Source organism: Castor canadensis, chromosome 2 (genome assembly GCF_047511655.1).
Source record: "Castor canadensis chromosome 2, mCasCan1.hap1v2, whole genome shotgun sequence".
In the NCBI taxonomy this organism is placed as follows: domain Eukaryota; kingdom Metazoa; phylum Chordata; class Mammalia; order Rodentia; family Castoridae; genus Castor; species Castor canadensis.
The window spans coordinates 78,119,973-78,141,275 of NC_133387.1; the positions used below are offsets into that span (position 1 = coordinate 78,119,973).

At 32.5% G+C, this 21,303-nt stretch overlaps 1 protein-coding gene across 3 annotated transcripts in view; it reads right to left on the reverse strand.

The window, feature by feature from the left end:
* Snx13 (sorting nexin 13) overlaps positions 1-21,303 on the reverse strand; it is a 128,859-nt gene that overhangs the window by 54,273 nt on the left and 53,283 nt on the right. For all 3 annotated transcript variants that reach the window (XR_012445227.1, XM_074065087.1, XM_074065088.1), the window contains exons 5-9: positions 20,984-21,105; positions 10,957-11,078; positions 10,771-10,872; positions 9,680-9,768; positions 4,459-4,542 (exon numbers count right to left, since the gene is read on the reverse strand). Coding sequence is in view for 2 of the 3 variants with exons in the window: in XM_074065087.1 (XP_073921188.1) it covers positions 4,459-4,542; positions 9,680-9,768; positions 10,771-10,872; positions 10,957-11,078; positions 20,984-21,105 (519 nt within the window). In the remaining variant the exon portion in view is untranslated. The remainder of the gene's footprint in view (positions 1-4,458; positions 4,543-9,679; positions 9,769-10,770; positions 10,873-10,956; positions 11,079-20,983; positions 21,106-21,303) is intronic.

Here is a 21,303-nt window from a genome sequence, read left to right on the forward strand (position 1 = left end):
AAAAGTAAGCCTAGAACATCACCACAATCACCAGGTAAACAAAGACTTCTTAGAGAAGACACAAAGACAGAAAAAGCAGACTTCACAAAATCTTTAAAGTTCTCATCAAGATACATCATTGAAAGAGAAAGACATAGGTATTTTCCCATGGAAAAGCTGAATATTCTTAATCCAAAAATTGGAAATATAAAATTCTTCAAAGTCCAAAATGCTTTGAAATTCAAATTTTTGACTGCCAACACGACAAACTCCAAAACATGAAACACTTCTACTCCCAAGCACTTTGGATAAGGAATACTGGAAACTTGTACACGTATCTGACAAAGACGTTCCATGTAGGATATAAGAAGCACTCCTACATACCAATTAAAAAAAATCGTTAAGTCCCAAAAATATGGGGGGAGGGGCGGAGGAAAGAGCACTTGACTAAGACATGAAATAGGCCTATAATTATGCAAAAAGATGCTCAGGCTCAGTATTCCAGAAAAAAATTAATCGCCGTAACATACCAATTCACACCTACAAGAGGCATTAAACTTTAAACAACGGCAATGGTAAATGCTGATTAGGATGTAAAAAATCAGAAAACTCAAAACACTGCTAGTGGAAGTGCAAAATTATAACACACCTTAGGAAGACTATATGATCATTTCTTCCTTTTCTTTAAAAATATGGTCAAACACATATAACTTGAAATTTATCATCTTAAATATTTTTAAGTGGACAATTAAGGAAGGCAAACTATGAGAACATTGTTGTTTAACAGATCTCTGGAACTTTTTCATTTTGTAAAACCGAAACTGTGTATCTATTCAGCAATAACTCTCTTTTACTCTCCCCTTCCCTGGCAACCAACATTCTATGTTGTGTTTCTTAAGAGTTTGAATATTTTAGACAGCTCAAACAACAGGATCTGTGCATTATCTGTCTTTTGATGACAGATCACTTCACTTAGTATAATAATCTCAATGTTCATCATGCTGTAGTATACACAGGATTTCCTTTTTCAAGGCTGAATAATACTCTTTTCGTGTATATACACTTTAAAGAAAAACATATTCACCTGTTTGTAAGACACTTAGGTTGCTTTCAAGTCCTGGCTACAGCAAGACTTCAATCAATATGGCTATGGGAGTATCCCTTCAAGATCCTTGTTTTCAGTTCTTTAAGATACATATCTAGATTACTGCATTATATGGTAATTTCATTTTTAGTTTTTGGGGAACCTCCAAACTATTTTCCACGGTAGCTGCATCAAATTATACTCCCATCAATAGTGCGTGAGGATTTCAATTTCTCAACACCTGTTATTTTCAATTTTCTGTTTGGGAGGAGGTTTGTACTGGAGTTTGGACTCAAGGTTTCCTGCTTGCTAGGCAGACACTCTAGTGCTTGAGCCATGCCTCCAGCTCATATTTTTTTCCTTTTTCTTTTAATTGATAATGACAATCAAACTATTATAAGATAATTAACTCTTTATGGTGTTTGATTTGTATTTCCATAATAACTAGGGATGTTAAATATCTTTTCATATAACTGTTGGGCATTTGTATAACTCATTTGGAGACGTATCTAATCAAATTCTTTGCCCATTTTGAAATTTTTATTGTTGTTGTTTTACTTTTTGCTACTGTTGTCAGAGTTCTTCATATGTTTTAGATATTAATCCCTAATCAGATATATGGATTGAAAAAACTATCTCCAATTCCATAGGTTGCCTTTTCACTCTGCTAATAGTTTTCTCTGCTGGGCAGCTTTGTATTTCACTGCCTATTTTTGCTTTTGTTACCTGAGTTTTGGTATCAACCCAAGAAACCACAGCCAAACCCACAAACCTTTTCCCTTATGTTTTCTTCTTGGTGTTTTATAGTTCTAAATCTTACATGTAGGTCTTCAACTCACTTTCTGCAAATTTTTGTGAATGGCACAGGAAAGGGTACATCTTCATTCTTTTGCATGTGATATTTAGCTTTCCCAACATTTTTTTGGAAGAGACTATCCTTTCCCACTGTGCAGCCTTGACACCTACCCACAAAAGGTTATTTGACCATATACATGAGGATTTATTTCTGGGTTCTGTATTCTATTGCACTGAGTAAATGTGTCTTTCTTTATGCCAGTAACATACTGTTTTATTTACTGTAGCTTTGTAGTTAAATTTTAAAATGAAAAAGAATGTTTCCTGATTAATTTTTCTTCTTTATGATTGTTTTGGTTATTTAGAGTCCTTTGAGAATCCATATGGATGTTCAGATGATTCTTATTTCACAAAAATATCATTGGGAATTGGATAGAAATTACACTGAATATGCAGCTCATGTTTGGTAGTATGGAAATCTTCATAATATTACATCTTTCACTACATGAACATAGTCTGTGTTACTATTTTTTGTGTCATTTTTAACTTCTTTCAGCACTTTTTGTGATATTCCTCCCCTTTGTTAATTCCCAAGTATTTTAAAAATTATTTCCTGAAGTCAGGAGCCAGGTATCTAATGCCAATCACAGTGAGTTCTGTCAGCTTCTATCTGAGGTATCTGAAGTTCTCTGGCTGCTGAGCTCTCTTGTTCTCTGTGGCCCCAGGCATCCAAATTATGCTTACTCCCCATCAGCAGTCCAAAACAGGACAGAAAGAAACCAGTCTAGAACCAAGAAGCTGAAATTGGGGTTTTCCTTCTGATTTGTAGTTGTATCAGCTTTTCTTACTTGTGTTTCAATGCAGCTCTTTTTGGCTGCAAGTTTATCTGGGGTACTAAAACTTCCTAACTATTTTTTGGAGTTATCATAAATATGTTTTAGAGCATATATTATTGCTAAGTTGGTATTTTGGTGGAGGAATGAAATCTAGGGCTTCCTAATTCTACCACCTTGCTAATGTCACTCTCCTTAACAACTGCTTATAAAAGGTAACCATGTATCTACCCTATGTCCCAATAACTTCTCTCTTAATGATTTACTCAAAAGAAATGAAAACATATATCCACAGGAAATTTTCTATGAAATTTGTTTTTAAAGCACACTGTATTTTTTTCCCACAGTAGCCCTATGAAAACTCAAGTGTACATCAATAAAAGTCTAGGTAAACAATTGACAGTAAACTCATAAAATGGACTACTCTTCACACTTAAAATGAGTAAACACATGTAAAATTTAGAAACAGTATGCACGCCAGTACACAGTGCAGGATTCCACTTATATAAAGTTCATGAATGGGCAAAACTAACTTGCAATAATAGAGAACAGGAAAGGGACTGCCTTTAAGGGAAATAAGGCGTGGACTGACTGGAAGTGGGCAAAAAATGTTGACAACTGAAAAAGAATCAAGTTCTATAATCTCTAGATCTAGAAAAGAGTCCAGAAATACAAAATTAACATGGTAAGTTTCACCAACAGGTAACCCACACTCTGATAAGAAAGACACATGTTGCAACAACAATTAAACAATGGCAAGGTTGACAACATGCCTAAGGAAATCAAAGAATAATCAAGTGTTTCTTTCCTAGGAAGAGCAGACTGGTTAAAGGAAGATGAATTAAAGAAGAATTTACAGATTTTAGAAAATGAATCAGAGATCTGGAGGTATACACCTAAGTACTCCCAGCAGATAGCACATTTACAACTCTCTCTTGACTATGAGTTTATCGAGGAAAGGCATATATATTCAGAACAGGGAAAAAAATGAGCTAGTAAACTGAGTAGTTACTAAATCTTTGATATGACTGGTAAAGGGGAAAACTAAATTATCTGCTTACAGACACACAAAGCAACTAATGATAATAGATCTCTTCTAACTTTCAGTCTAGTGTTATATTACCCATACTTAGTATAAAATGTGACTCACATGCTATTCAAGTAGACCAGACTTAAGAGTTCCATTGGAAACCAAATACAGACTGAGTATCCCTAACCCAAAATTCTAAATTCTAAAACTTTTTCAGCAATGGCATGATCCACAAGTGGAAAATTCTTCATTTGTCTTCATGTGATAGGACGCAGTCAAAACTTTACAGGCACACTAAAAATACTGTGCAAAATTACCTTCAAGCTATATTTGTAAGGTATTTATATAACATAAATCTATTCTTTTCTAGACTTGGGTTCTATTCCTAAGATATCTCATTATGTATATAGAAATATTCAAAAATCTGGAACATTTCGGTCCTAAGCATTTCAGATAAGGAACACACAAACTTCAGTGGCTGTTAAAAACACACATCATCTGTATACACAATGAACAGCAGCAATACCACAATAATACAGATAACTAATGTACTTCTTGAAGAGAATTTGGTAAACATTCTCAATAAGTAGAAATACTGGAAATGTAAGAATAATTTCAGAAAAGAATTTTACTTATGTTTTAAAATATAGTGTTGCCTAATCTTTCTGATGTCCAAATTGTATTTTAATATTTAAAAACTGTTGCAAAAACAAGTTGCAATTTTAAAAGGTACTTACCATCCATAAGACATATTGATTAATATAATCAGGATCACTGAGTTGATTTATTAATGGAAGAAGAATTCCTCGTGCAAGGATTTCCTAAAAATTAATTTAAAAAAAGATGAATTTAGTAGGAAAAAAAAACCAAAATTCATTTATAAGTAATATTGTATTTTAAAACACAATTTTCTTCATACATCCAAATATGAATTATATCCTATGTTTTTATCTAGAAATATGCATCTTAATTTTATTTGGGCAGTTTGGAATATAAGATCACCATCATTATTTTAGCAAGTATTCTAAGACTTCTACTATTATGATTATTTGCACCATGTTTGCTTTTCTTACACATTTGTTATCTGTCTCTTTGCCCATTATGTTAATTATATACTTGTTTTTTCTATTAAGTTTTGATTTTTAAAGTAACATGCTTTTAGATGATTTTTAAAAATACACTAAACTGTAAATCCTTTGCATTTCATAAATTCTTTTGGACCAATTAAAAAAAAGGACAAATTTAATCTACTTCTCAAGTTAACAGCATAATGTAAACTTCCTAACACAACAGTATAACTTAGGTATGACACACATGAAAGTAACAATAATCAATGCAATCTTACAAAAAGATAAGCTACTATACCTTAGTTAAAACAAATGAGCTAAGGCTACCTAGAACAACTTGGACACATCTCCACAATAGCAAACAGCTGAGTGAATGTCAATTTTAAAAAGGCAAAACGAGAATAAATATGTTTATGAATTCATACACATACATGGAAATTATAAAAAGAAAGAAGCAATAGAAAAGGATTAATACCAATTTTACAATCCTATTTACTTCAAGGGAGGCAGGGGAGCAACTATACTAAAACTTCAACATCATTTATATCTAGGTAGCTGGTACATAAATGTTTCTTGTGGTATTTTTTCCTAATAAAAATGCTAAAAATAAAATAGTATTTTGTTCTTTAGAATATATCTTCCCTTGCTTTGCAACCATTTGTACTCCAACCTATTAAAATTCTTCCCTTCCTTTAAACTCTTACTTAATAATCAGTTACCCTGTTAAATAAACTGATCATTTCAGCTGAACACTTTTTCATTTACATGCTTAAAATACACTTATGCCCAGTATTTATGACATTTATCACTTAATATTTTCTATGTTACTGTATATCTCGTATTTCCTCTAACACACTACCACTATCTAGGCATTCTCTGTTATAAATGGAATTGGCAACTTATCTATTTACTTATCTATCATCAAAATTATTTATCACTTCTCTAATCTCAAGGCCAGGGCACATATTCAATAAATATATAGAAATAAAGAAACTAAGAATTTAGAACTATTATAATGTTTCACCTGATATTGACTTTCATCCCTTAATACTTTTGACATCTAACTTTATGAAATATCATTTTTTGAGAATTTAGGCGAGTTTAAATAGTAGCAAGCTTAATAAGATGCTTTACTTTTCTAAGTAAAAAAGACAAATTCATTTCATCTTACCAGATTCCTAATTTATCTCAAATATTTTCTCCTATATGTTCAAAAAATGTATAGTGATAAATTAATACTTGATGAATAATGAATTAATATTTTCAATAGGCAGTAAGAAAGGTACTTTAATTTTTAGAAATGTCTTAAGGCACTATACAGTCCCAAATTACAAGGAATTACTTCTTTCAAGGTTAGCTTTAGTCTCTAACTTATTAAAAATTACATTCATCAATCAAATTTCCTCTCTTCAAATTCCTCCTTAAACTGGCATACAGGTCAAATTTTAAAATGTACTTTGCATTTTGTAAGTGTATGATAATTATACAAACTAATAGATTTCATTATGGCATTTCCACTTCTGCATACTATGTATTTTGATCATATTCATCTGTTCTTTTCCCTTTTGTATCAACCATTCTCTCTCCCTTTCTCATTCCACTTCATTTTACTTTCATGATCTTTTTTTCACACATGAAAGAACACTTAGGACATTTGTCATTGTGACACTGGCTTATTATGCTTATCATAAACCATCTACTTAAACAGCTCCATCTATTTTTCTTTAAATGAAATGATTTCTTTCTTTTTATGGCTGAATAAAATTCTATCCTATATATATATACAAAGAAAAATAAAATGTACTTTATAAGGAGAAAATTCATACCCCAAAAATTTTTCCAAAGTTTCCTAAGTTGAAAAGTGAGAAAAACAACACATTGGAAAGACTTTTCAGCCAATTTTGTGTATGTTAATATAATTAGTGAATTTGACTAAAAAATACTTTGGTCTCCTAATTTGCCTCATAAAAAGTTCCACTTAATCAAGGGTTAATCATATTAACTCTAAAAGCCCTGTACAGGTCTGAGTGAGAGCTCGAAATATTCCAAAGTGGACATTTTCATGTAATTCTGACTTTAAGACCTTCAATTTCTAGAAGAGAGCACCAGCTGTCAATACAGGGGCCTGAAAGATACGAGGTTCGTTGAATTTGTGAATATTTAAATGAATAAAACATAGAAGTAGGAAGAAGTAGAGGCAATTAAACAGCAATTACCTCAAATACTTTGATATGAAAAAACTTGTCCAAAAGACTCATACAAAAGAGTTTTTTCATCTTTTATTTCATCTACACAAAAATGTCTTTTGCAAAAACTCAAATTTACTGACAAAAGAAAACTGATAAAGAACTATCAACTGAAAAGAACAAAATTGACTTGCTGAATGCAGTGCTCTACAATTATCTTTATTCAATTAGATTTGACCAAATAGAAACAAAATACCGGCCTAAAAAGAAGAATCTACAGAAAAACATACTTATTCACTGTAATCCTACTTATTTAATACAATAACTTTATGTTAACAAGCCAGATCTTCACTAATGGCTCTTAAGAGTTAGCATGTGCACCACAGCCACTAAGAAGGCAAATGGTTTTCCTCTCCCATTACAACAGATTCTATGACTTAGGACCTGCCATATGCCAGGTGCTGTGTTAACTACTAAGTATATGATTATGTACAGATATGGTCCCTGTCCTCAAGGAATTTGAAGTTCATTTTGGAGAAAGTACCAAGTAAGTAAACACAGCAATCAAATGCTACGAAGGAAAACAAGAGGGTGCTACCTACAGTAATAGAGAATTATAAGGGAGCTTCAGATTCGGTGGTCAGGGGGAATCTCTGAGGAAGTGACATTAAGTGAGATAAGAGAAATGAATACTATTTAACCAAGAGAACAACAAGAATCATTCTGACAGAAGGACAAAGCACATGTGACAGCTCCATGGTGAGTGGGGGAGGAAAATGGCACTTTGAGGGAAGAAAATGAGTATGGCTAGAGTAGAGGCTGCTGATAAAAACTTCATCCCTTGAAGTCTCTTCCCAGTTAGGCCTCAAAGTTGGGCTTTCCATCTTTGTTCATCATTGCAGCACACAATTTTAGCAGAAATCTTGTCAAATATGTTTAGCCAGAACTCCCCAAGCCTCAATACCTGATCAATTTCCTCATCTTCATTCTTAGCTTGGCTTTTGCAAGAATCTTATTAAGTCTGTTTAACTAGAATTTCCTCTTAGCCTTCATAATGCCTGTTATAACTTTCCATTCACTGGTCTCTACCCTGGCACCCTTGCTATAAATCCCCACTTATTGCTATTGCATTCAAAATTAAGTCAAGTTCTATACTAAAGTTTCCTTTCCCCAAATGGAACTTTTTCTTTAAAAAAAAATCCATTGTTATAACTTTACTATCCTTCTCTGGCTTTGACACCACATGCCATGAAAGCTACAGATATAAAAGTCACATCACATCACAAAGGGCCTTGTAAGCCTCTGGAAGGCCTTAGGGTATGAAAAATTTGCTCAATTATTACATTATTCACTGAGATGTAGAAAAGACTAAAAGCCAGACAGCACTGGAAACAAGAATAAAGACTTCCATTCTGGACATTTAAAAGTTTTATTCAAATGGACAGCTCATAAGAGTAGCCTGGAGCTTAGAAGGGACATTTGGACTGAAGTTATAAATTTAAAACTCATTACTATTTAGACAGTGTATAAGTCATAAGAATGAATGAATGAGCAAGAAAAGTGCCTAAGGAGGAAGAATTTACATACCTTAAAGTTAAGCAGAAGAGGAGTTCAGACACCTGGTAGATACTAATCTAGTAATAGACATGCTAGGTATTTACCAACTTTGAGAATGACTACCTCAATATTTGGCATTAACCACATACACTTAATCCATCAGACACTTCACATCAAAACTTAGCACTTTCAACACATTTCACATGACTGTCATTAATATACCTGAGAGGGTCACTGAATTCAAACTAGGTAGATGTTAGAAAACTATGGAACTGCTTGAATAATAACAGAACAAGTACAAAAGCAAGCTTGAGGAATTAGTATCCATTATAGGGAAAAAGACTAAAGAGATTATAAGCTTTCATTTTTTGGAAAATTTACTTTCATTTTACCCATTCACTAGGCTAAGGTCTTAAGTAGCTGCATTTCTTAATCATAACCAGCAGCCAAAGCCACATGTTATTCCTTTACATTCACACACAGTTTTACTCTGTGTGCACTAAGGGAACAGAATTCGAGGTGACTGTTCTCATCTAACTCATATTCCAATTATAAAAAGAAGAATCTAGTTGCCCAGGTTTAATTTTAAAGCTTCTAAATGTTATTTTTATCTAGTCTAATTTAGGTAAAGCTATAGCACTAAAGAAAAAACTTTAAAAGTATACCTTTGTCATAAACAAAAATCCAAGCACCTAAGTCAGATGGTTCTCAACATATTGGCCAGGGAGCTTTAGAGGCTTGGGGAAAAGTCCCCAAAATCCTTTTGGGATGAAACAATGAGTGAATACCATTTTCTTAATAACACTAAGACCTTATTTACCTTTTCATTCTTATTCTCTCAGTAGAATATAGTGAGATTTTTTTCAAAAAGCACATGATGGCATGATATCATTAGTCACTAATGTAATGTTGGCTTACATATTCCTAGTTTCAAATTTTTCTTGCTTTTAGGGCTGGATGTGTGGTTCAAGTGGTAGAGCATCTTTTATTTACTTTAATTTATAATACATAACTATCATAGAGAAAACCCATAGAAACAAAAGCTCTTTGAAAGTCTTCAGAGTTTAACAGGGTCTTGAGGCCAAAAATTTTAAGAACTACCACTCTAAGTTTCTTGACAGTATTATTTAGTGTGAGTTTACACTTACCCTGACAAAGTATCGCATGATCTTGTTCTGGAAATCTCCAGGAGGTAGCAATAAATATAACAAGACCTCACACAAATCCCTTAGGAATCCTAAAAATAGGAAAAGTAACTATAGTAATGTTAGAAAATCTAAAGTCTCTATGTACTCAGTGTAAGACACACAAAAATTGGGATAAATAATTTGTTCCCTGGTTGTATCAACTTATTTTAATAATTAGTACATATCAGCATTCATTTAAAATTCCTCCACTGTTTTCCACATAATTATTGTTTACTAAACAAACTAATAAAAATTCTGCTCAGATTCAAATTAGTTATTTGAATCATGAAAACCTTCAATGACAAAATTGTTCTTCTCCAAAACAGCTTTAGATGTACATGTATTTTGCACTTTTACCACACATTTTGCATAGATATGCCTGTAATTCTTTCAAGAAAAAAACCTCCTTTATCTCAGCTGGTAATAACAAAGGAAGAGTATGTTTCTTCTATTCTGCTTAGAGAAGAGAGCTTACCATATGTAAAAGCATTGTAAATCATTATATCCACTTTTTAGATTTAGCTATTATTTCACAATACAAATAAACTGACAAAAACTGAATTTTATAGTAAATATAAAAGGGGAAAAAGAAAACCAGAAAAAGAGAAAAAGGAACAGCAAAAGGAAGAAAAAAACTTAGGACATTCTTAAAAATACCAAAGACTTAATTTTAAAAATGAAAAACAATCGACTAAAATTGTCTAACTTCCCACAAAGAAAAGGTGAATCCATTCAAATCTACATTATTTTAAGTCATTCAATCATTCCCTTAGAAAATATTTTAGGGCAAACAAGTATGCTCTTGAAGCAGAAATAACAAATTCAAGGGGAAAATGAATTATTTTAATTCATAAAATATAAATGCTTAATCATAAAATGGTGTGCTTACTGTATTTTTTTTAAATGTGGAAAACTACTTACAAGAGTTAAAAATATATAGTGCTTTCACTATGCTACCTGTCTTGAGGAAGAATAATTTCACCTTAATTTGTTCTGCTATCTTATCTTTAACCAGTTACTATTTTGAAAAAGTGTTTTATTAAAAAGAAAACCTTCTTCATCTTTGGGAGAAGTGCACACTAGGTCACGACAAACTTCCTTTTCCATTTCAACTTCAACTTCAAAGAAGGTATCTACGAGATCTTCAGCTGTACCTGAAAAAAAGAAAGAATTCAGGACATATGAAGTGATAGAACAGATATTTACATCCTCGTTCTCAAATAGAATGAATACATTACCTTTCACTTGATCATCTTTCTGAGTTATTTTCTGTTGAGCCTTTCTGAATACTCGTAGGTGTGTGCCAAAATCATCTACAATGCGTGTAGTAAAATACGGTTGCCAGTCTATTTCTTTGGACCTTAGAAAAAAGACATTACAAAATATTATATAAATTCTTTACAAAAATATAAGCTCATTTTAATGACTACTGACAGACAACATGATTATAACAAAGACTGCAAATTTATTTATTCTGAGATTTTATTCATTATTTTTATATCTTAGACTCCATTTCACAAGAACCAAAGTGTATCAAATTACCTTGCTTAGTCTTCTGACAATATTATTTTAGATATTTTATGTGCCAAAGCTTAAAAGTACTATTTAAATTCTTTTAAAAAGTAAAGAAATTATTTACCCCAGTTAAATCTGAAAAGAGTCTGGCTTCAGGTATATCATGTATTTTCTCATCCTATAATTATTTCATATATTTCTTGGTTTCTTCTGCACCCATTCTGAATTTTCCACATTCTCTTTTTAGTTATACAACCCAAGTTCTGAACCAAATACCTCTAGTATGATCCTGACTGATTTCTATTTGTATGTACACTAGCACTTACAAATGTGACCATTAGAAATAATGCTGTTTTTCTTCAAAATGGCAGTAAAATTAATTCATCTTTTCAGGAACACATCAAGTAGACAGAATACAAGGAATCTGTTCATAAAGATACTGGGAAATAGGGGAGAAGCAAGGGCAATGGGGAACCAGAAAGTATACAATAATTCACTGTGGTAATTACCTATACATGTGTACTAAACAACTTGTGAAGAGGTGACTTGATTACTGTCAACTTTTTGAGAGGAAACTTTAGAGTTCTGGCACTGAGAAAAATAACAGAAGACTGTTTTCCAAAAAATACAGTCATTAACACTCATATGCTAATTTTAAAGGTACAACTACAGTTTATTATGTACTTGTAAAGAAAGAGAATGCTATAAGTATATGAACACAAAAACAAAGAAACATTGAAAGGTTTCCTTGAGCTCCAGGATCTGAAGAAGAATTAACATTATTTAGAATATAAGAGCTATTCACTAAATAAATGCAACTCAACTTGGTAACAGTATTAGCCTCAAAAACTTCAGCCTAGCTATCTCTAGAGTCCTTTTTCCTTTTATTTAAAAAACTGAATTCACAATCTTTGTAAGCATGCTTCAAAATTTTTTACATGTTTATTCAAAGTCATCCATATTTGTCAGTTTTATAAAAGTAAAATTTAACTAATTTAATCCACAAAAGGTTCATTGTAACAAATTTAGAATAATAATACATAAAATGTTTCAAGTTATATCTTTTCTGTTTAATGGTGCAATGCTATTAAATTTACTATAATTCTCAAACAAAATATAACTCATCAATTTTAGCTGCCATAATGACATTTAAAATGAGTGAAATCACCAGCAATGCTAATATATGATACAACATATTTTAAATTTTAAATACAGATTTCTATTTACCATAAAAACATATAAGGGTGGGGGAAGTCAGCAAAACAACATTCTATCTCTATATTCAACATAATTTTATTTTCCTTGTCTTTGACTTTCTTCCAATGACTATATGCAAATTTAAGAGGAATCTCAATTCAAAGCATTTTTTTCTAGATTACAGAGAACAGTATACAGAGTCCAATTTATAAATACACTACAATTGCAATAATATTTGTGTTAGAAAATTAAAAAATATTTTGATGACAGTGAAGTACTTTCTAAAATCATGGTGCAAGATACATATGTAAGTTGACTGTGGATAAAAAGTATTCAGTTATGTAACAGCTACACTTCATTTTATTATATTCACTATACAGCTCCTAATATCAGTTATCCTTAAAATGCTTTGATTCCCAAAGCTTTTACTCACTTTGTTTAAAATATCCTCCCAGAAGACACTTATTCTGGTAAAAACACATGGGTTATTACAGAATGGATCTTATGGCCTACACCTTTATTTTATTTTTACTTACACGGTATCATTTCTTTAATTTAAAAATAAGAGTCTACTTCTTATATGACCCAGAATATAAGTGATATAATCAAGCCTAATCTAAAATGATAAAATTTACAGTAGTCCCCTAAAGCTAATGTTTTGACAAAGTGGTTATAAGAAGTAAGGTTAACTAGAAAAGGAACAAGAAATGAAGTTTTAACTGAAACACCAAAGCAAAGAAAACCCTTAAAGTATACATTTTGCATGTCCTTATTTCTATCTCTAATGCCAGCAACCTACTTCTCACCACTATCCTACTCTCATCTTCCTTCCATTTCATTTTCCATAGAGCAGTCAACAGATGATAGATAGATGTTGATGATTGATAGACAGACAGATGTAGACACACAAATACACACAAAATGAGAGCTTTAAAAACTTTTCAATATCTCCTCTTTAGTCCCAGGGCTAAGCATGAACACATTGTCTCAGATCTTGCATCCCTGCACATTTGCTTATTTCCTTCTCAGCATCTATTTCACCCTTTTCCATTCTCTCTATGCTGGAAACCCACAGGCTTTCACTGCATTTCTCAAGCACAAATATGCCACTCAAATATGTCTCAAGTGCCTCTGGACAAACTATTTCCTCTAACAAGTTTGCTTACCTTTACCCACTCTCCACAAATTTCCCTATTGTCCCCCACACTGACTTAAAAAGTCTGACTTATACCTAGAGCTCATCTACAATGTCAATCCCATTTGGCAGCCTTTATTAAACCTGTCCTCTCCACTATTTCCTTAGACTAACTGGATCAGGTTTTCCAGTTATATATTCTAATAACACCAAACTTTATACCTTTTATGACACAACCTGCAGTTAAATATTCCCAGTATTATAATAAAAAAATCTCAGGCAGGCACAGACTTTGCTGTACTTGACCATGTCTATTTTATTCATAGTTGTATCCTAGGAGGATAAGTTAGTGTTAACATTTGAGGTACTTGAAATATACTGATTTATTGATTCCTCTTTTAGGGCCAAAACACTGTTAACAAGTGCTTGGAGAATGGCTGTTGGAAGAATATAAAAGTAGTCACTACTTTCTCCTTAAAGTTCTTAAACAGTTCATAAACTGAAAAGCTCTTCTACCTCAAAGCTACTTAAGGCTAATGCCTTTAAAAAAGCAAGGAATGTCACAAATATGTAGGCTGAGAATGGGGTAATATATGTTGCTTTGCTTGTTCTATCTATTCTAAAAACTGCACAGCTCGTGAATAGTAACACAAAAAACACCAAAATCAATTAAGTATTTCTAAAATAAGCACTAGACTGGCACAGCTATCCTTATTTGAGGATAAAACCCACCAGTTCATGTAGCTATGAAATTCTGCAAGTCACATCACTTCTCAGCATTTGTTTTTTCTAAGGATACTCAGCTTATAGGCCATTTTAGCTAAATAAGACAATAATCTTACATGAGAGAGTATAAAGAAAACTAGGTAAATCTAAATATTTGATCAAAATAAGGAGACATGAATTCACATCATGTAACAAATTATATACAAATCTTTCAGAACTAAGACCTTCTTGCAAGAAGGCTCTGTGGAGTGGTGTTAACATGCCACTTGTCTTGAATAAACCACAAACTGCTTCCATACTTCAAAAGCTATAGTTTCCACTTACTCTAATATGGCATGGCAACTAAAGGCAATTGTGAGCAAAACTGAAAGCAGGATCTTTTAAGACTTTTTCTCAAAATTTCACAGTTGTATTTTATACATGTAATCCAACCACAATACTTAACTAGCTTTGAGTAATATGGAAGCTAGTGACTTAGCTTTCAAAGAAACTAGTATGACCATACTTATATTTCTTCAACCTAACTTAGGAGTTGATTAAGCTGTATGGTAAGTATAACTGAAATGTATACAAAAACAAATGCTACTTTTAACATGATTAATTATCTTTCTCTTCACCAATGTTCAAGTCACCTAACAGACTAACTGCATGAGATTTTTCTGGAGGAAAGTAATAAACATCTATTCTATAAAATACAATCTCCTTCTTTAGATCTCCTGATTACCTATCTTTAGCCATAAACCAGCAATCCAAAGATCATTACTAATATTTAGTGCATATCTTTTTAATATAAGTATTTACAAATTTTATACAGCTGGAATTATATAATGTACTACTTTGTGTGATTTCCATTCTAATAGATTTCTGATACATTTAATGATAATGCTGAAATATTTTAATGGCTACAAAAGTAGGGATCAGTTAACGTTTTATTAAAGAGCCAAGTAACAGCTATTTTAGGCAACATTGCAGGCCATATCACCTTTGTCATAGCTAGTCAACTTTGCCTAAAGTTAGCTATGAAAAAAATGCAAACAAATAAGCATGACAGTCCAATAAAACTGCATTTGAAAAAATAACAGGCAGTATAGTATACTGTACATTCAATAATAAAAATGACAAGTAATCTCATTTAAAAGTAGAGAAAGGATCTGAATAAACATTTCTCTAAAGAAGAAACATGAATGGCCAATAAGCACATGAAAAGATGCTCAATATGATGAGCTATCAGATTCATAATGAAATATTGCTTCATTCCCACTAGGATGGCTACAATAAAAAAGACAAACAACAACGGGTTGGCAAAGATATGGATAAGTTTGAACTCTAAGACATCACTAGTGGGGATGTAACACAATTCCGCCATTCTGAAGTAATATGCATTTCCTCAAAAGATCAAAACTATGACCCAGAAATTACATTTCTAGACATATGCCCAAGGGAAATGAAATATATATTCATACAAAACTTATACACCAATGCACACAGTAGCACTATTCACCCAATCCAAAAAGTACAAACAACTGAAATGCTCATCAGCTAATAAATAAATATTAATGTGGGATATCTGTACAAAGGAATATTATTCAAGAACAAAAAGGATTAAGTACTAATACATGTTACAACATGAATGAACCTTAAAAACATTATGCCAAGTGAAAGAACCAACCACAAAAGACCACCCATAGTATTTCATTCCTATAAAATGCAAGTATATGCAAATACACAGAGACAAAAAAGATTAGTAGGTATCTAGAGCCACAAGAGGAATATAGAAGAGAGTGGTCAACACCAAGGATAATAGGTTTCTTTGTGAGGGCATTAAAATATTCTTAAGTTGATTGTTATGAATGTTATACAACTCCATGAGTATACTAAAAGCCACTGACTTTAAGTGGTGAACAGTATAGGATGTGAATTATATAAATATATAATTATCATCTCATCTATTTTATAGATATAAAAACATTAACTTATTTTTTCTTTTTTAAATGTTTAAATGGTTTCTAATTATTTCTGCTCTATAGCAATAAATATGGCAATAACCTTCTTTCTGAGTAATGTCAGCTTTGAGCTAAGTTTTCAAATGGCACCAAATATGAAATGACAAATAAACAAATAAATAAAGTGTTAAAACTTTATTGTTGCAAATTATCTACTCTTTGGGTTATTGCTGCCTTTCAGACAAGTCTAGGAATATATCATTGCCTTTCATTATTTCTATAGCAAAGTTAGTAAGAAAAATAGTGTTTTACTAAGAATATCCTTGTCTAAGGATGGATATTAGTGGACAGGGGAAAAGTAAACAGGGATGGTGAATATGGTGGATGTACTCTGTATACATGTATGAAAACAGAATAATGAAACCTGCTGAAATTGTTTTAAGAAGGGGAGGGGAGAGGAGATGAAGGAGAATGATGTTGAAGGGGGTAAATGTAATTAAAGTATGTTATAAACATACACATATATAAATGTCACAATGAATCCCTCCTATACAATTCATATATGCTAATAATGCTGACACTGGCTTTTTGTTTGCCAGTGTCAGTAGAAAGTAAAAAAAAAAAAAAAAAATTAAAATAAATAAAGAATATTCCTGTCCTTCCAAACAGAAAAATCATTAGCATTATGGTCAGTGAATTCTGAAACCTATTTATCTATACCTCCTTGCTCCATGGGAAAATCAAGAAGAAACACAGTGGAGTCAGAATGTAACTTCTTTCTGCTAAACTTAAAGAGTTATGGACAACAGATATGGAGAGAAATCATAATCACATTTTACTTTCAAGAGCAAAACAAGTTTGCTTGTTCACCTGAATCTCCTTATGGTTTCTACACCATCCTTATCCTCTTTTTTAGAACTGTGCTAGTACTATTCATCTTTCTGCATCTCAGGCCTCACCCATTCTTCAAGGCTGGTATCAGTCTCAACCTAAATAAAGTCTTCAGTTTCTCTGGTCCATTCATCTGTACATGATAAATTATTTTCAGTACATCATAAATTAAGTATTTCATTTCTTTCCATTTCACTTCATTTAATTTTGCTTTTCCTGCACTCACTACAAAGCTAAGACAAAGTAAAAAAATTTTGTGTATATAACTAGAAAAACACTAAGGAATAACAGCAAAGCTAGTCATTATTGAACAGTTACATGTGCTAAATGATTGAGTCACAGAAACCCAATTAACTTGTTCAAATGTCTCTGTTGTTTGGGTTGATGACTATTTCACAAAATGTTTCATCCACATTATCTTCTATGTTCCTCAACAACTCTGCATTTGCTGCAAATATTTTACACAGATGTTAAGGATTTGTCTTCTAGTGTGCCTGTAACTTAGTGTGGTAAAGGTAGACTTGTAACAAGGATCTTCTGACACCTAGTCCAGAGATCTTTATCCTATGTCATAATATCTTATTTGAAGGGGGAATAAAAATACATGTGTTATCAAGAATTCACCTCCCTAAACAGCATCAGTCTAACTCACACCTAGGGTCCACAGTAAAGAAGAACTCAAGGGCATTAAAGGAAAGTTTCCTTTCCCCAGCTGCAACTGGAACAACAGGTTCCAAAGCTGAGGTAAGGTGGTTATCACTACAAAGTCCTCTCACATGTGATGTCATTCAGTTCAAACAACAACCTGAGAAGGAGATATGGGCTAATATCCCCAGACTCAAATAATTTATATGTTTTTCCCATTCCAGGTCACAGAGCTTAATAAGTAAAAGAGCTAAAGCTCAAATCAGGACTTCAGAATCAACGTATGAAGTTTTCTTCCCATTTTTCCTCAAAGTTAGAACTTCATTTTATGCCAACATTTTCTAATTGTTTCTTAAAGCTGACAAATAAGAACAGGAACCTGGTGGTTCCTAGATAGTCTCTGATTCACAGGTGCATTTTAAAAATCAAATCTAAGCTGAGCATGGTGGTGGATGCCCTATGCTGGCACTCAGGAGGGCTGGGGCAGGAAGATCAAGAGCTTAAGCCCAGCCTGGTCTACATGGTAAGACCCACATCCACCCCACCCCACCCCCAAAAAAAAAAGAGAAAAAGAAAAAAATTAAATTTATGGAAGCACTCAATAGGGGAAAAAAAAGTTAGTTTTGTATACATTTTCAGGTTTGTGGGCTCCTGGTTAAGATTTACTTGAAGAAGAGTGAAAATGTGTTCCTGTCACGTGGTCTACAGTATACAACAGACAGCACAGAACAAGGATAACAGAAGTATTTGAGGGCTTGTAAACAGACCTAATATCCTTCACGTTGTCACTGGAAATAGTCATGGACTTTCTAGTAAGATGTGTAGTTACGTAGTAACAGAAAAAGCCAACCAAGGAAAGCCATTCAAAGAGAAGGCACAAACCAATAAACAACCACTGAGCCTTGCTCAGGGCTTTACTTGATATTACTTTTAGCCTCAAAGCAGTCCCTAAAGGAGTTATCAGCTTTTCTAGTTTGCCAAAACTTAAGACCAATCGCCAATTGGAAATACAAGTTCAAATAAGCCTAAGACAGGAAAAAAAAAATCACTTTTCTGGCTTTTCCAGTGATCACCCAAATATTACACTTGATAATATAGAATATTATAGGGGGAAAAAAACTTTAGACATGGAGTGAGACAAAAAGGAGACGAATGATTCAAAACCAGAGAAATCATTGCAAGGGCAAGAAACTAAGATGAATACTTAGATCATAATGTATTTGACAGAGAATGGGAGAAGGAACACCATTATTAACAACAATTTCATTCCAATTCCACTCTAATACACTGGACAACATGAGGCTAAACCACTTAACTAACCTTAGCTTTCTTATCTGTGAAATTATGTGCATTGGATGTCGTAACAATTAAATTTCTAAATTCACTCACAATTTTCGCAACATTGACATGCATATTATTACTGAGAAGAAACTTAAATTTTATTCACTGCTGTATCCCCAGCACCTGGTACAGAGTCAGCCCAAAATATTAGTTGAATGAATACATGAGTTTGATCCTAACAAAAACTTGTGAGAAACACACAATAAGACGGATATTATTACACTCACTTTAAACTACTTGCTCACAGTACCACAACTAAGTGGTAAAGTTAGAATACAAACTCAAGGTTTCAAATTACTAGCTCAAATTTCTTTCCAGGCCAAGAATTTGTTACATTTTAATATGATCCTAAGTGGTCACACACAAGAATAATGAACTCTTTTTATTCCTACCCATTCAATGAAAAAATAAAAATCATTAGGATAGTAGTACTACAGAAAACAATTAGTGAATAATTATTCAGAATAGTTCTATGGAAAGAAAAATCTGACATTCAATAATGATGCATATAAAATACAAGAGATAAAATCCAATTTCTGATATTCATTGATAAGACTAATTATATTTCCTATGTTCCATGGTGAGTATGCATCATCAGTAATTCTGAATGGTGAGTTTGTTTGTTGCTAATCATGAGGAAGAAGGAGTACAAATCTTTCTCTATAACTAGTATTACTATCCAAACCACAAACCTCGTGCAGGGCTCCCCAATGACCTGACACTAAGAAACATATTTCATCCTTCTCCCTCCCTCCTCCCAATCTAAACCTTTAGGATCAACTGAGTTATAAAGGAAAGGTTCTGACAGGGAAAGATGAAAATACCTACAGAAAACTTAGCAGTCCTAGGGCAAAGCTCTATTCTCAAGGACTTAGAATCAGAAGACAGTACTATAAAGAACCCAAACGATGAGAAGTTAGATTGGCTGGAGAATGCAATCTTCAAATTTGAGAGCATACCCATTGAGAATACAGGCTAGCAGAGAAACCTCTATGTGTGCTGGGCAGTAAAATATTTTACATTAGAAAAAAAAGTATCTACAAAGTCATCTAAACACAAAATCTTTTCTTTCAAAAATAATTTCTAGAGTACAACTTTTCCCTTTCATACAAGGTTGTGAATTAAAAGATTTTTCAATAACAAAAACGAAAGTCAACATTAATTTAAACACGTATGAAATGGTCCTCTACCCTCCAGAAGTCAAGTAGTTTAAGCACAAGGAATATTGGCCAGAATACTTTTGTCATATGGAAAGAAGTACACATTCTTGTTTGTAAAGTCAGTATTTTAGTATATTTCACAAGAAAAGTTTCTTAAAACACTCTTCAAAATATACTTCTCTTATAACATAAATAAACACACAAACAAAAAACCTGAATATTCTGCACTGACTTATGTTCCTTTGGTTCCTCTCCTCCCTTGAAGTGGACTTCTACCAGGTATGTGTCAATGTTAAAACAGCTGTACTGAAATTGCATTGAGGAAGAGCAGTTATACCAAAACTAATATACTTCCATAGCACAGCACTTTAATAAAATAAGAGCATCCACAAAAGAGGGGAGAAAGGTATTATCAGTAAGTGGAGTAAACGATTTGAAAAGTCACCTATTTAGACACTGTATGCAAAAAATCTGACATACAGACTGAGAACAGGGCTTAATTAAGGCAAGAATTCTATAAAAATTTCAAATCTAGGATAATTTAAAGCTTGTAGGGGCTCCAGTTCTGTAATCTGGGAGTTATCCCACAATAATAATCTACTATTCTACTTACCTTTTAGTCAACAATCCTCTCTCAATTAAAGTTATTTTCTCTACTGGAGTAAATAATGTATCTACATTTTTCTGCATAAATATAATGCAGCAACCTTACCTAGTAGCAAATTGAATGAGTGCATTTTGAAGAGTCTGCCTAATTTCAAGAAGAAAAGACTCATCATCACTTAGTGTATAATACCAATACTGGACATAATCCCTCAAGGAAAACTGGATAACCTGCAACAAAAATATTGGGAAAAACCAGCGTTTTAGAGTTTTTAAAGTAACAGCAGCAAATCAAAATCAAAGACCATTATCTGACATATTTTATTTATTCTGTACATCTTAAAATGTAATAGTAAATCCCTGATTTCATTATAAAAACATCATCAAGCTAAAAACCATTTCAAAATTTTTCTAATTATTCTAGTATCC